General features: G+C 43.2%; 1 protein-coding gene and 1 long non-coding RNA gene across 2 annotated transcripts; both read right to left on the bottom strand.

Moving 5' to 3' along the window:
- Positions 1-8,242: 8,242 nt before the first annotated feature.
- Positions 8,243-9,823, bottom strand: LOC116158688. Its single transcript, XR_004142797.1, has 3 exons — positions 9,510-9,823; positions 9,349-9,456; positions 8,243-9,297 (listed from the first exon to the last, which is right to left on the bottom strand). It is a non-coding gene; the product is annotated as an uncharacterized LOC116158688 (long non-coding RNA).
- Positions 9,824-14,170: 4,347 nt separating this feature from the next.
- LOC116178239 lies at positions 14,171-15,123 on the bottom strand. The gene has a single exon (XM_031497717.1). The coding sequence runs from the start codon at positions 15,083-15,085 to the stop codon at positions 14,207-14,209; it is 879 nt and encodes a 292-aa protein (XP_031353577.1). The 5' UTR covers positions 15,086-15,123; the 3' UTR covers positions 14,171-14,206.
- Positions 15,124-16,110: the final 987 nt, after the last annotated feature.

Genomic DNA, 16,110 nt, shown 5'->3' with positions numbered 1-16,110 from the left:
ATTGATGTACACATACAACAAAATCGCATGTCACCTATAGCATGGAACGAAACAACGTAGCATACAATATCCAAAACACAATAGGTTTATATTATAACGAAAAAATACAAACACAAACGTAAAAAATGCCCCATTTCCAGGAGAATTAGAGGGAAATCATGTAGGCACAGGAGAGAGCACCCTTATGTAAGGGAAGTCTCAGCCTGGTCCGCGGATAAGAAATAATAATTCATACGCGTACGAGGACTACTAGATAGATTTGTATATTATAAGAAAGTTTAAATTATAACAGGAGAGAAAGACGCACTCTTTATAAATATAAATAATTCTAAACATAAACAAGCAGCAACCGTTTAAGACAAACACAATCAAACATAACGTAGACTAGATTATAATTATATTGTTATTCGTTACGCAATCCGTAGATGATGATCCAACCAGCCCTGGTACTATCGGTTGATAATTAGACGCCTGAATGGCGACGGCGGGTGCACCCTGCGGCGGCGGCGGTTATATGTACCCCAAGATATTGATGGTACTACTGGTAGGTAATTTAATATTTGTACTGCTGACTGCAGCCCATTCGCCGGCCAATGGTCCGCTTCAAATTATGTTGTGTATTATCCAGCTGACTGCTGGTCAGATGGGTGGTACCAATTTATCCAGAATTAATAGATCTACGGAGAACAGCATAATCAAAAATAAGTTTGATCTACAGAGCTTGACATGGCAGAATGACATGATACACTATTGGCGTTTTATAGATTAATATTACAAGTGGGAAATCGCCACTAGATTTGACACCTATATAGTACATACATAATACCTACACCTCTCTTATAAGATAATATCTAAAATAAGGATGCTATTACACATGACAGAGACTTTGTATAAACTAAACACTACGGCTACCTACTTGTATATTATAAACTTTGAACATTCGTTCTCGGTCGCCCACGTATGAATTATAAAAATGGCGAGAATGAAGTGAAAGTTATTTTCCAAATTTAATACCTGGCGCGCTCAGATAACAGACACACGATAACAGGGAAACAAACCAGGAAAGGGACATACAGGCTGGACGTTAACTATGCAAGACATGGCCATTAACAATTTCAAATAAATTTTCAAGTATTAAGTGACCACAACAATCAATTCACGCTAGCGAAGTCTTAAAATGCGTAGCATTTTTACAAACACATACGTCAAGTTTGACTAAAAAAAAAGACTATCAATATATTGGTGCTTTGTTGAGCCGAATCAAAATTATGTTCCTTTGTTTTTCGCATATTATAAAAGTCCAACGTCACTTAAAAACAACCCAAACTACAATCGCACAACGGTCGAGCTAAAAAAAAAATTTACAAACGGAAAACCACAAAAAACGGCGTGTGATAACAAAACGGCGTAATCGGTAGGAGCGAGCGACGCGAGCTCCAATACGATCTAGTTTACTGTTAATAAATTAATTTTATATTCAGTAGCTCACGTGTTATTTTAGCTATCTAACCCCACTGACTTAAATAAGTCTCGAATCACTAACGTTAATTATTATGTACTCAGGAACGTTTCTTTTCAACGACCGCCATTCGCCTTTTCGATCCCGCTCAAAAATTCCTCTTACCATAAGCTGCATATTATGCATGCATGCGCTCTTACATCCGACATTAGTGTCCTCTATCGGTTACACTATTTAACCGTTCCCGCCTCATTTAAAAAAGAATTGTTCATAAACATAAATCTACAATTTCTGAAAATTTAGAACCCTACAATGTGTTCATGACCTTCGCACTCGTCTCCTGTGCGTGGGGGATGAAAGACAGGTTCTTGTCTATCCATACCCCCAGCACCTTAATCCTGCCTTCCGAGCGTATCGTCTGCCCCAAAGCATCCAGGTTTACAGTGGCAATCCTACGCTTCCCGGTCATGAGTGCCAGTTTAGTTTTCTCGGGGACCAACTCCAGCCCTCCCCTGACCATCCACCTGCCAATCGACTCTATCGTCCGCGCCATCTTCCCCTTCACCCTCTCGAGTTCCCTGTCCCGCACGATCAGGGTAATGTCATCCGCGAATGCCACTATCTCCACGCCGTTCTCCCTCACTAATCTCAATACCCCATCATACATTACATTCCATAGCAGGGGTCCCAGCACAGACCCCTGAGGCACTCCCGCACTGTTAATAAACTTATGGTACGCTCCCGATGGCTTCCTAGCTGTTACCCCCCTGTCGACCAAATAGTCCCTGACGAGCCTCACCAACTTCCACGGCACTCCCATCTCGCTCAGACCGTCCACTATGGCCTGTCGCGACGCCGAGTTGAAGGCATTCTTGACATCGAGAGATGCCACAAGACACACCTCCCTTACCCTCCAACTTCCTCGGTTCGCGCTTTCGACCTGGCTCACGATCTCCTTCAGTGCCCCTTCGGAACCCGTGCTGCTCTTGCTGCAGTTTCGGCTCCACGTATTCATCCAGCCTGCTCTTCAGGACCTTCTCCGCCACCTTCCCGGCAAAGTCAGTGAGGCAGATGGGTCTTTGCCCTGTCCCACTTTTGGGTATCAAAACCAACCTGCTTTTCTTCCACCTAGTAGGGTAACTCCCGGTCTCTATCGCGTCGTTTAGAACGGATACCCAGACCTCTGGCAAGATAGAAGCCGCCTCCCTGAACCCCGTCTGGGCCTGGCGCTTTCTCGCTCGGGAGTGTTCTGGCTGCCTCACCACTTCAGCTTCCACCACAGCTCGAACGTCGTCTCCCGGGTCGCCCTCCTCGGTCGGGTCAATTTCCGGATGGGCCGGAAACAATCCGTTGACCGGGTTGATAAAAGCCTCGTCTGCCCATCCGACCTGCCTGATCTTCCTTCTTATCTTGCCCGTTACAATCTTATACCCCTTTCCCCATATATCCTTGTCTAGCTGCTCGCATAACTGCTTCCAACAAGCACGCTTCCTGTCCTTAATAAGTTTTCTAAGCCGGCTCCTCTCGGTCCTCCAGATCTGCCTTTCTTGGTCGGCGCCCCGACTGTTGTTGAGGTTGACCTGTAGTACCCTAAGCATCATGGCGTTGAGAACCCTCCGAGAACCATCCCGCGTTCCGCTCCTGATCGCTGCCCTGACCTTCGCCGCCGGCTCCCTGGCTAATGCTCGCCCCGTCCACTTGCGATCGCAGTTCCTGGTCCTTCTCTCTCGTCGGTTGGGTGACTGCTGGCGGTTCCCTTCCACCTCGGGCATCGCGTCTGCACGCCATGGTGAAAGCCCTGTGTCCGGCCTCGGTTTCATCTGCTCACATACGAAGCACTTGTCACCCTTGACGCAGTTCCTCACTTGGTGCCCCACTTCACCGCACTTAAAGCACCAACTGCTCCTGTCCTCGCCTTTGCACGCCACGGCAAGATGCCCCACTTCCCAGCACCTACTACACCTTTTCTGTTCCTGTCTCAGTCTCGTCCTACAGAAGGTCAGCCCCACCCGGAGGTACGCGTTCTCGACCAGCTGGTTCGCCGCCGAGCCCCTGTCCAAAATCACATAGGCGATTTGTTGTCCCCTCTCAACCTTTATTAGTGCCTTGAGCCGGCCTCGGGAACCACCTCCCTTACAGCGGTAAGCACTTCGTCGGGCGTCGTTACCGCGTCCAGGTCGCGCACTTCAATCGTCGCATTATCTTCGAGAATAGTAACCTCCCTTTCCGAGATGGCCGTTCTGATTTTACCGAGGATCGGCGCCGACTCCCTTTTCCACTCGGAGTAAAAGGTCCCCGGCCGCGGTCCTCGTGATCGCCTCGATCCTGGTCTTAACACCGCTCATATCCGCCATTCTAATCTTCCGGAGTATCTCTTCCAGATGGTTCTCATTTTTGAGTCTCGCGAGAACAGCCTCCGGATGACACCTCTGTCGGGTAGGCCTCTTGCCAGATTCGCTTTCGGTACCGGTCCCTGTTCCGCTCTTATCCGTGTCCGGATTTCTTGGTTGCCTCTTCATGCGTTCGACCTTCTTTCAGTCCTCTTTCCCAGTTTCGGCCTCTGTCGTCTCGCGGTCCACGAATTTGACATTCTTCGCCCTCGGCCTGTTGATCTCCGCGATCCTTTGGCCGGCTTCTCCACTCGGCCCGGCCTTCGGTTCTTCCTGGCGACCAACTCCTGTCGCTTCCGCATACGTTTTCTGGGGACTCGTCTGGGTTGTCACCTCAGCTTTCCCAATCCCACTCACCGTCTGGACCTGGCTCTCCTTCGTCGCCCTTGTAGCTCCCGGCGCTACCACAGCTGGTCTAACCTGGGGCACCCTGACTACCGCCGTTTGACCTTTAACTGCCGCCACCTTCAAGGCCCTCACGTAAGCGCTCCACCTACGCTCAATCATGGCCCTATGATTAGGCGTCGCTCCTGTACTCGTCCTCTTTTGTCTCCGCCGATAGCATATTGTCCCGGTGGTGGCGTCCGTAAAACCTTCGAGCGGCCCTCCCCAAACGCGTATCCCTCCGATCCGCTCATCTTGGCGCAATAACGTCCAAACTACCCTACTATATGAGTGAGTGAGTACTAGGGTGGGCCGATTTACATAAGGGGAAAAAAATTTTTTGTTTTCTTTTGGGCTCATCGAGAAAAGTGTGTCTAATGAAGTCCTTAGATCGCATATCAATTAAGGTGGAGATCGGATTTCATCTTCTGCCTCCGGATAGAATTTTATAAATCATTTATGAAACAAAACACATGTTGTAAGTTATATGTATGTATTAGAATATTCAAAGAAACAAGAAAAGCATTATCAGCAAGTTACAAAACATGTTTAATTAGCGCGAAAGTCTTGCTTACTATCAAATTTTGACATAGCTTTACGAGACTCAATTTGAGCATGTATGAAGCCTTCTCTATTATTTTTTTGTACCAGTTTTGCTGAAGCTTCAGTAACAGTTTTCACTGCTCTTTCAACTACTTGAGAGTGACATGGGAGACGTAGTAGGGGCAAGTCTCCTTCACCCTTTTGTGCGACAAACATTCGGAGGTCTTCATCGGGGATGTTTTAAAATGGGTGGTTCCGTGATTTCGGACTGCCAATCAATAAGGATCAATAAATTAGGAAAAAAATGGTTCCTACACCATAACCAATAGGTTCAGGGTCAGATAAACCAGTAGGTTACCTGTTCTTCCCCCTGTACCCCTAGACACATAAAGAATATATTTATACACATACATTCTACGAAATAAAACAATTAGCAGTTCAATTTTGATTGAAAACAAGCACAAATCTACTAAGTAACTACCTACTAACAAAGGAAAGAAAAACAAAAACAAAACAATAATAAAATTATGTTAAATTTCGCTCTCTGATTAATAATTTTTTAATTTTCCGTTTAACGGCATCTTCGGACAGGGGCAATAACTGTCTGTACACCGAATTATTACAGAATTTGCAGATGTTAAATGAAAAAGAGCGTTGAAACATTGCTAAATTGTGTATAGGGATGGAAGCTAAACCCCTGTGCCTCAGATTTAAATGATGCACATCTGTTCGGAAGGTGATTTTATCGTACAGGTACGGTGGTATCTTATAAGTTAAAACTTCTAAAAAGTGACGAAGCATGCAGTCGCCTTCTTTCCAACATATTCAACCAACCAAGTCGAGGTAAGGTGTGCGAAATTCTGTCATATTTCCTGATACCAAACACGAAACGTAAGCACGAGTTCTGTACTCGCTGAATTCTGTCACGGTCTTTAGCAACAAACATGGACCATACAAAACATCGCAATAGTTAAATCGCGACAGAACCAACGAGTCACAGAGAACAGCCATGTGTTTGGTACCAAGAATATGACGACTTGAGTAAAGACTTCTCAATTGACCGTAAGCCGAAGCAATAAGGTTGTCGATGTGTTGGGTAAGTCTCAATTTACAATCAATAAGCACACCAAGATTTTTTACACACTTCTCCGATGGAATTGAGTCATTGCCAATTTTTAATGCAATCTTACTGTGTATGCTAATGTTGTCATCACCGAACACTATAAAACACGATTTTGCAGGGTTAATTATTAACGAATGATTTTCCGATGCCTTGTGTACATTTTCTAGATCTTCATTGATACATGCCAGAGGATTCAAGTTCAGTTCTTGTAAAAGAGTAATACAACTGGGTATCGTCCGCATAGAGATGGTATTTACAGTGATTTAGTCCTGTCAACAAATTAAATGTATAAACTGTGTATAACAAGGGTCCTAATATGGAACCTTGCGGAACACCTCTAGACAGTCGTAAGCTCAGAGTCCACTCCATTTAGAGTTACTCTTTGGCATCTATCACTCAGGTAATTACGTATAAGCTTTAAAGCATTATAATCCAGTCCGATGAATTTCAATATTGCATTGAGCACTTGATGGCTTAACATGTCAAATGCCTTAGAATAATCAAGTAGAACCAGATTAGTGATTTTTCCACAATCAGTTTCGGTAATGATATCAACTATACTACATAGTGCGGTTGCACAACTATATCCCGCTCGAAAACCTGCCTGAGTCAATGGCAATATGCTATGTTTACTTAAAAACTGCCGTAAGTGGTATTCTCTAAGACTTTTGACAATGCAGGCAATATTGTAATTGGTCGTAAATCTTTAAAACTGTTAACATGAGCAGTTTTTGGAACAGGTATGACTCTGCCCTCTTTCCAAGCTGTTGGATATACCGAATTTTCCATACAATAATTAATTATGTGAGTTATATGAGGTAACAAAAATGGACAACACATTTTTAAAACATCAACATTTATACCATCACAGCCACTTGATTTGGACATTTTACTTAAGATCTTAGCAATTATCACCTTATCAACTAAAGTAAAGGAAAACCTTGTAGAGTCCTTGTGGTAGCAGTTATTGGCATATTTGTTTATGATATCAATATTATCATATGCGCTCCTCACCGATTCTACGAAGTATTCATTAATCTTATTAACGTCGTTCAAATTAGGTGGAATTGATATATTACTAGAAGAACCGCAAATATTCATTTTCCTCAACGACTGCCATACAGTCTTTGGGGATTTGGTCTTAAACGTAAATTCCAAATACGCCTTCTTCTCAGCTTTAACTGCAGTGTTTGTTAGGTTACGCAGGGTTTTATAATAATCCCAATGACTAGGACATCCACTGCGTTTAAAGCGTTGAAGTGCTTTATTTCTTAATGACATCATAATCCTCAAGGTATCCGTCAACCAAGGAGCGAATGGTTTTGTAAATTTTGATGTTTTCACTGGAGCACGAACATCTAGTAAATGTATAATATTTACAGTAAGGAATTCCACTTTATCATCTATGCTAGGAAGATTGTAAATTGTGTTCCAATTGACAGCTCTTAAGTCGCGGTCAAATAACTGATAGTCAAAGTGCTTAGATGAATGTAGTACTGCTGAGGTAATGGCTGCCGCAGCCCTATCCGAGACACCAAATCTGTCACAAGTCTTTGAAAGCAAATCGTAGTCTATTTTTTCAGAGATGAGCTTCTGGTAGACGGTACCGTTGTTTCGACTTGTTTCAAATGTTGCGGTGGTTCGAATTCATCATCTTGATCCGAGGTAGTACATTCAGAAGAATCCGATAATAAGGAAACATTTGGTTTATTTTTGATTTGTGTTTGAGACGGAAATGTTAACTTTGGCTGAGCTAATTTCCTTTTCAAAGTCTTAGTTAGTTTTCTTGTAGTAACCGCATCTACTCTGCCAATAAACATTTTCCTGTTTGATCGTTGGTCGATCAGGAAGTTCTGCTGTGATTGTAGATTGTAGAGCCTTTAAGGTCAACGGCATCAAGTTCAAATTGTAGAAGTTCTCCAGCTTCCAATGCAATAAGTGAAGGCCCTACAGCCACAGTTTGTGGGAGATCAAATCGCGGAAATTCTGAGTTGAAAAGAACCACACACTTCTGCACACGCGGAATCGTAAGTGTGACGATCCGCAACCTTCAACGTCCAAGTCCGGACAATCTTTAACGTTTCCCAATACAATGAAATAATTTTATAAACTAAATGTACCTACACAATGTGACGGTCACATTTTGACTTACGCTGTATATGTAAGGTTTCGGGGAATGTATGCGATTCGGGAGTCGGCGCAGTCCTTTTTGGGTTAGTCAAGCGCACGGTTGTAACGCTAAGTTTGAGTGGCGCTGATTTACAAACCCCACGTTAAATAAAGGGGATGCCTCAGCTAGCGGCTCAATTAAATTAAACCACACGAAACTATAATACTCAGGGTAGGGCGTGGGACTAACGATTTGACTTACCACCTCAAACAATAAATGGGCGCCACCTTGTTCACTACTAGAGAAGGTCTTCGGTTCAACCTGAACAAGGAAGGTTGATACCACTGCAGGGCAATAAATACCCTGTAGGAACGAGCAATAATCCAAAACACTGGAGGTAACTTCAACGGTGATAGTATAATTTGTAACCAACAGTATAGCAATTACACATGCAAATAATCACAGAATCAATTTAAGGTACCCCAAAACACACAGTATAACAAGTAACAATAAATATGTATAAAATCGACTACTAAAGTAGATATATATATAACAACTAATGACTAACCCACAGGTAATATCACATGCAAAAATTAGTGAGCGGCAACCGATGCGAAGCCCGTGGGTTAAATTAACCCACGCTTCCCAAATAGTAGTCTATCCGCAAACAAAATGGTCTTCCCACCCTTGCTTTTCCCTTTTTATAGTTAGGTCGGCAGTGGCCAAGCAGCCTGGATTAAACGGTGTTGCATAAATTGATAGTTCTAGGCATTAATTATAAGCTAAACACTTTAATGACGTGGTACGGGGTTGCTTAGTTAACAAGGCGGTATGAGTACTCATGCGCTTACAAATTCAACGGGATCCACAGCAGTATGACCCGTAAATGTACCAATTATTCCTATCCCCTTACTTTGTACCTCCGATCGGTAAAGTGCCCCAGATGCGAGCGTAACCCTTCGCTTAAGATTAACATTAGGAGTGCCTATGCAATGGCAAATAGTACTAATATCGAAAGGCAAAGTTTATTTCACCGTTCTCCGGAAACGTGGCGGCTACGTGGTGTTCCTGCTCCCCTTAAGATTCTTCGTGTCGGTTGTCCACCCCCGTGGTTACAAATCTCAGGATATCCGGGAGCCCTCAGCTCGGGTAATAACCGCTACAATCGGCCTCTAGGTGGACAATCGGATGACAATAAGGTCCAGCAGTGGGAAACCAACCATGCGTGACCACAAGTTTGACATGAGATAATTACGTGCGATACAAAAAAAACAGGAAAAGTAAAACCCTAAAACAATGTCGGAATTAATACTGGTTTTTGGCCAAGATTTAAGCATACCTCTTAATTAAAAAGAGGGCTTTTTAAAACTCGTTAATTAACGAGATGCCTCGAGGTTATCGGCAATCAAAGCTCTGGCTTAGGTGATGCGAAGAACAGGTGCGTTATCTAAAAGAACAGCGTGGCTGTGACAATAGAAATGATACGCAGATGTTACTTACGTCAAGCAAATGTATTCAGATCCCGTAACGGTAAATGGATAAAATGGTCTAACAAACCAATCTCCAAAACATCGATTATTCATGGACTCGAAAATCCGCAATTCGGCGATATGTAACTATATTATGCCCATGAAAATTTTCCAAGACGCCATCACACCTGTTCGTTTTTAAAGCAAGCACCAATGAATGAAATATTCACCGCTTAATACGTGTCGGTGGAGTAACGCACATGCGCAAAAACATAGAAAATATTCCCAATTTGCAATATGCCAGTGGCGTAACCTAATATCGGCCTGTAAGAATCCGTAGCATAGAGAAAATGAACGGTGAGAAGAATTAAAACCGTTACACGGTGTTGGAACAGAGAGGGTCGTTAAGATGGCGATGGTTGAATAGTTGGTGTGTTTTGGAAAGTTGCTCTTGATGGAAATTCGGTAATTGTTGAGACGTTCGATTGGTTTTGGTTAAATGGAGTTGGAGGATCGTCTTAAGCCGCTTGCGGGATTCGAGCCGAACTTATTCCATTTATATACGTGGGGTTAGACCACGCGGTGATTGAACCGGAGATTATAGCAACAAGTTGGGACCATCCGCCGTTATTTTGTCAATCCGTCCTTTGATAGGGTAAGCGCCTTTCTGATCCTTTGGGTGTGTTGGTCATTTTTCTATTTGTGATCATATTTTAGACAGTACCGACCTGGGGAGTAGTCTTTACGTTATCGTCGTGGTCGCATGTAGATTTGGCCATCGGTGTATGTGTAGCTGTTTAAATCGAGGGGGGAAGCCGTCTCTAAACTGGAGCCAGTGTAGCGAAGGATTTGAATTATCGGAGGAAGCTGTCCGAGCGAATCGCAGTCTAAGATCGTAACCATCATCGAGACAGGGTTCGACCCATTGTAACTACCATTACTGGAGCGCAGAGGAAGTTGTCGGAGGGAGTCGGCTAGAGCTAAGTGTTTATTTATAATTGTATTTGTCGGAACGTTGTCGGTGACTTCTGTCGTATGGTTGTTTTGTTTTTGGATGGCGACGTTAGACATTCACAGGAAATAATCGTTGGCAAGAATCCTGCGGATTCTCATTTGGTTCTGTGAATCGGGGTTGTGATCCCCATTGCTTAACGATTTAGTAGAAGTCATTTCGTCTCCTAGAATTGAGCTTTTGTGAGTTTTTATCAACTTTGTATTTATTGAGTCGAGTCATTTGATAAAATTGTAATTGTGTTTTGGCTTTTGTAAAATCAATTGGCCCGTTAATAAGACCAAGAGTCACCGAGAAATCAAGTAACGTTCTATACATTTGTGTTTGCTAAGTTAACGTCAAATATTTTTCTTGTTGGGGTGGGGAAGATTTACCAGTATTCTGGAATTTTGATATTTATTAATTGGGTATATTAATTCTGGTTGTTGAATAATTTTGTTGCATGATTGTGTGGCGACCATGACAATATAGGTGGTTGTCCTACATCATCACTTAATTTCGGGAACTCTACTTGGCTGTAGCGTTCCGTGGTCATCTCTGTGAACAGTTTATAGTTCGCAAGAGTGTTCGCATCTACCACGTACCAGTCTGGAATGTCAACTTGAGGTTGAGGAATGGCAGCAATATTATATTGCTTCCCATTTACTTCGCAGAAGTACGGGCCCAGAGCATAAAGGAACTCACCAATAGGTTGTGGGAGTTTGATCGTCCTAGAAATATTCAAGGCATTCGCTGTTCTAGCGTTTGTCTGAATTTCATTAATATCCTGAAGTCGTTTCAGGGTCAATGTTCGCATCATTCGAACGAATGCTGCACTAGTCAGAGGAGCGGCGATAATGCCACCGAGTGTACTCTCCATTATGGAGTAAGTCCTTTCAGCTACTCGAAGGAGTAGTCCTGGGTTGATGGTCAGTGTCTGGCGTGTTCGTGAAGCATTAAGCCGACCGAAGGCGAGTTTCATCTCTGCATGGTCTAGCGGTTTAGGAGTAATCCCGCTTCTTCCGCCGAGTACGCTTGGACTTCCTTCTTGGGACATCATGGTCTCGGATTGATGTCGAAGGAGTTACTGTGGTTGATTGACAATTTAAGTCTGTACAAATACGTACCTGACTTAGCTGTCCTGTGTCACAATCGTGTGTGTCTTTCCGATTTCTGATTGCAGCTCTGATAAGAGCTTGTCCTTCTGTGATTGCTAATGAATAGTGGGCACCATCCACAACAAAGCACTTCCGTTCAGAATCATTATGACTGATTTAATAGAATCAAATAAAAACAATCAGGTATTCGCTTACCAAATTGACGTCCTTGATCCGTCGTAATGCGTTGTGGACATCCATAACGAGACACCCAGGTGGAATAAAATGTTTTTGCTACTGTTTCGGCGGAGATGTCCACCATAGGAGTAGCCTCCGGCCACCTGGTGAAACGATCGGACATTGTGAGACAATATCTGTGCCCTTGGGAAGGTAGGAGTGGTCCTACGATGTCAATATGGACATGTGAAAATCTACTATCTGGAACAGTAAAAGAAGTTAGAGGGCTCACTGTGTGTCGTGATACTTTCGATTTTTGACATTGTATGCATGATCGCGCCCAGGACGTGATGTCTCGATTCATGAATGGCCAAACGAATTTCTTCTTTATCGCTCGACCGGTGTTTCGTCCACTAGGGTGTGAGAGATTATGAAACATATGGAAAACTTTTCGTCGTAGACTTTTAGGTACATAAGGACGGATTATGCCTGTAGAAACATCGCAGGCTATTGTTGTTGAACTGTTATCAAATGGACAAAGCTTTTTCATTTCTAACGATGTTTCGCTTCCATTCAACAGCCGTTGTAATTCTCCATCAATTTCTTGTTCAGCGGCGAGTGTTTCAGTGTCGATTACAGTAGGCGTGATTATTTCTTCGATTCTGGATAAAGCATCAGCAACGACATTACTTTCTCCAGGAATATGTATAATGGAGGTTGTAAACTGGCTTATAAAGTCAAGCTGTCTAAGCTGGCGAGGAGAGGATTTATCTGACTTTTGTTTAAAAGCGTAAATCAAAGGTTTGTGATCGCACTTTACTATAAAATCTCGCCCTTCCACCATAAAACGAAAAAATTTAATCGATTCGTAAATGGCCAGAAGCTCGCGATCATATGTACTGTACCGTTGCTGTGTTGGACTCAACTTCCTCGAGAAAAAACCTAACGGCGTCCATGAATCATTATTGCACTGTTCCAGGACTGCGCCGATGGAGGTATCTGAAGCGTCGGTTGTCAGCGCGAGTGTTGTACCTTCGATTGGATGTGCTAGAAGAGCACAGTTCGCCAGATCTTTCTTGCATCGTTCGGAAGACATTTCAGCTTTGGATGACCATATAATAGCCGTTTTGTCGTTTTTACAGCTGTTCTTCAGGTAATCGTTCAAAGGAGCCTGGATTTCAGCAGCATTCTTCATAAATCTCCGATAGAAATTTACCATGCCTAGGAAACGACGTAGGTCCTTGACGATGGTCGGTTTCGGAAATTTGAGGATTGCAGATACTTTGCCAGGGAGCGGCGAGCTACCATCAGCTGATATCAGGTGGCCTAAATATTCTACCTGATCAGCGCCTAAAACACATTTTGCAGGATTAACAATAATTTTGAATTCTTTAAGGCGCTGAAACACTTTTTCAAGGTGAAATAAATGCTCTTCAGGAGAAGAGGAACAAATTAAAATGTCATCAATATAACAAAAACAAAAATCAAAATCTGCTAACACTAAATTAATATGTCTTTGAAAAGTTTGAGCTGCGTTTCTTAAGCCGAAAGTCATTACATTAAACTCGAAAAGTCCAAAAGGTGTGATCACTGCAGTCTTTGGAATATCACACTCAGCCACGGGTATTTGATTATAAGCACGCACTAAATCTATTGTCGAAAAAATTGTTTTACCGTGAAGCTTATAAGAAAAGTCTTGCAAGTTTGGCACTGGGTACTTATCTGGAGTGGTAATGTTGTTTAATCGTCTGTAATCACCGCAAGGTCTCCAGTCTCCTGGTGTTTTCTTGGGTACCAGATGAAGTGGGCTAGCCCACGGGCTATTGGATGGTCGGCACCATCCTTGATCCATCATAAACTGGAATTCCGCCTTGGCAATTCTTAATTTTTCGGGCGAAAGTCGACGAGCTGGTTGCGATACAGGCGGTCCAGTTGTGATAATGTGGTGCACCGTGGAGCTCTTCACTTTAGTGTCTGGCGGTACGGGGCGAGTGATATCTGGAAATCGAGCCAAAACCTCATGATATTTTGAAGAAACTACGAGAGTTGTAATTGTTGGAGCATCGCAGTCTTCAATGCTAGCGACAGAGGTGAGTTGAGTTCTCGAGTCAATAAGTTTTCTGTTTCTTAAATCAACTAGCAAACTATAATAACTCAAAAGATCTGCGCCTATGATGGGTTGAGAGACGTTGGCTATAACGAAAGTCCATTTATACGATCGCCTTAATCCCAAGTCGAGGCAAATTAATTTTTCTCCATAAGTTGATATTGGTGAGGCATTGGCTGCGAAAAGCGACACTTTAGTGGGTATGCAAGTTGACTTACCCAAGAACTGCTTTGGAAGCACCGATATATCTGCTCCCGTGTCGACTAGATATCGAATTCCGGACTTTTTATCTGTTATGAAGAGGCGATGATGTTTTTCGCTACCCCCGAACACTGCCTCATGTGTCGGTGGGTTGTTTAGTTTTCCTTCGGCTTGAAATTACAGGGAGGCTTGCATTTTCTTGCCTTTTCACCGAAACTGGCATGGTAGTAACAAACTTCCTCTGCTGGGCGATGTCTAAAGTTACCGGAGTGTGTGCGTGAACGAGATTTAGATCGACCATAACGCTGTTGTGAACGTCCTCTATCAGTGGTGAGGGTTTTAACCATGTCAGTGAGCATCTCAATTTGTTTTTGCATTACTAATAATGCAGATGCAGATTCTGACATGTCCGTGCGTCTGGGAGACGCAGCACGGTTGACTGCAGAAATCGACCCAGAAGCGTATATTTCCACAAGTTTGTCTGCGACGTCGGCCATCTTATCCAACGTGACACCTTCGCTGGCAGAAAGAATGAGCTGGACATTTTGAGGCAAGCGCTGCACCCACAGGGTCTTCAGTACGTCTTCGTTAATGCGTTTATCTGCTAAGCTTCTCATCTGTCGCAGTAATTGGGAAGGTTTGTGATCACCTAATTCAATTTCATTAAGCAGCTTGCGCAACTGACGATCCTGCGAGTCAGAATACGCCGCAATGAGTTTCTTCTTTATGGTCTCGTATTTGTCTGTCGAGGGTGGATTAGCCACGACGTCGGAGACTTGTTGTAATACATTACAATCTAGTGCAGCTACCACTGTGAAAAATCTTGTGATGTCTGACCTGATTTTATACGTATGAAATTGGGCATCTACTTGTGCAAACCATAGGACGGGATCCTTTTGCCAAAAAATTGGTAATTTAACCTTTCTAATCTCCTCTATCGTATCTGTTGTAGGTTCCGGTTGTTGTCGACTTTGCGCTAATTGTTCCTGCAGTCGCGCGATGAGCGTTTGTTGTTCCTGTAGTTGTTGTTCCATTTTTCAGATGTGTCCGCACGTAATCACTCACGTCTCAAGTCGGGGGTCACCAAATTGTAGCGTTTTATTACAAAATACAGGAAAAGAACTATTAGCGATTTGAAAGATAACAGAATGTCAATTATTAATTATTTTTTTTTTTTTACCTAGACAACCACCTATATTGTCATGGTCGCCACAATTGATTATGAGGGCTGTGTAACTGCTGTGATTTCGTGTTGGTTCAGTGTATAATTAGTTGCAGCGAATTAGGCTGGAAAAGGTACCGTCGGTTATTGCGCAATACCCCACGAGGTTTGGATATTTAAATTGTGAATATAAGTTGTGTCCGGGTTTTATTTATTTCGTATTTAGCACTAGATTTTGGGTGCTGTTATTATAGTAGGTTGCCTACTATTCGGGCGTTGAAATCATAGGGTTATTGCCGTGCCTTTTTGGCATGTGATTATTCTGGCTGGGGTTCATATTAAAAAGGGGAGGTCACTTGCTTGATTCAGGCGACCCTGAGTATTTGTATGTGTGGTCAATTTGCGTCTTGATAAATATAAGCTGTGATATTTTGGTTGTGTGTGCTAGAGTTACATCTACCATATTAATTCATTCCTTGGGACCCATGTTAATAGAATTGTTATGCATATCTAGACATAAATAATTATTGTCAGGCTGAATAAATCGGAACTAGTCAATTGTATGGTGACTTTTAATTGGCAGTATCTATCTGGGTGTAGGGTTATTGGAAGCCTGAGTTGTCGTCGGAATTTTAGTACCATCTACGGGCCAGCTCCCGTCAGATCCAGCAGCGGTGTGTATTTATTAGAGCAGGTGGCGCCCACATTTTTCCGGTATTTCTTGTGTATTTAGGTTCAAGCCAACGAGGGACCCGACCCGTCTCCACTGGGCTAGAGAGGGTGCGCTGCGGACAACGTCAATAAGCAAAGACGACAATCAGGGGAAAAGATGTAGGGTGCTAGCACTAGTGTTATTTGATTCTGCTTCGGCTCGTAGCCAGTTGGCGTTGCAACAAC

This window comes from Photinus pyralis, unplaced genomic scaffold (genome assembly GCF_008802855.1).
Source record: "Photinus pyralis isolate 1611_PpyrPB1 unplaced genomic scaffold, Ppyr1.3 Ppyr1.4_LG1, whole genome shotgun sequence".
Lineage (NCBI taxonomy): Eukaryota > Metazoa > Arthropoda > Insecta > Coleoptera > Lampyridae > Photinus > Photinus pyralis.
Note: the sequence above shows the minus strand (reverse complement) of the source record. Positions and strands in the feature narration are given on the sequence as shown.

Excerpts from the sequence above, each read along its gene's own strand:
- LOC116178239 (XM_031497717.1), bottom strand. The coding sequence starts at position 15,085 with ATGGAACAACAACTACAGGAACAACAAACGCTCATCGCGCGACTGCAG.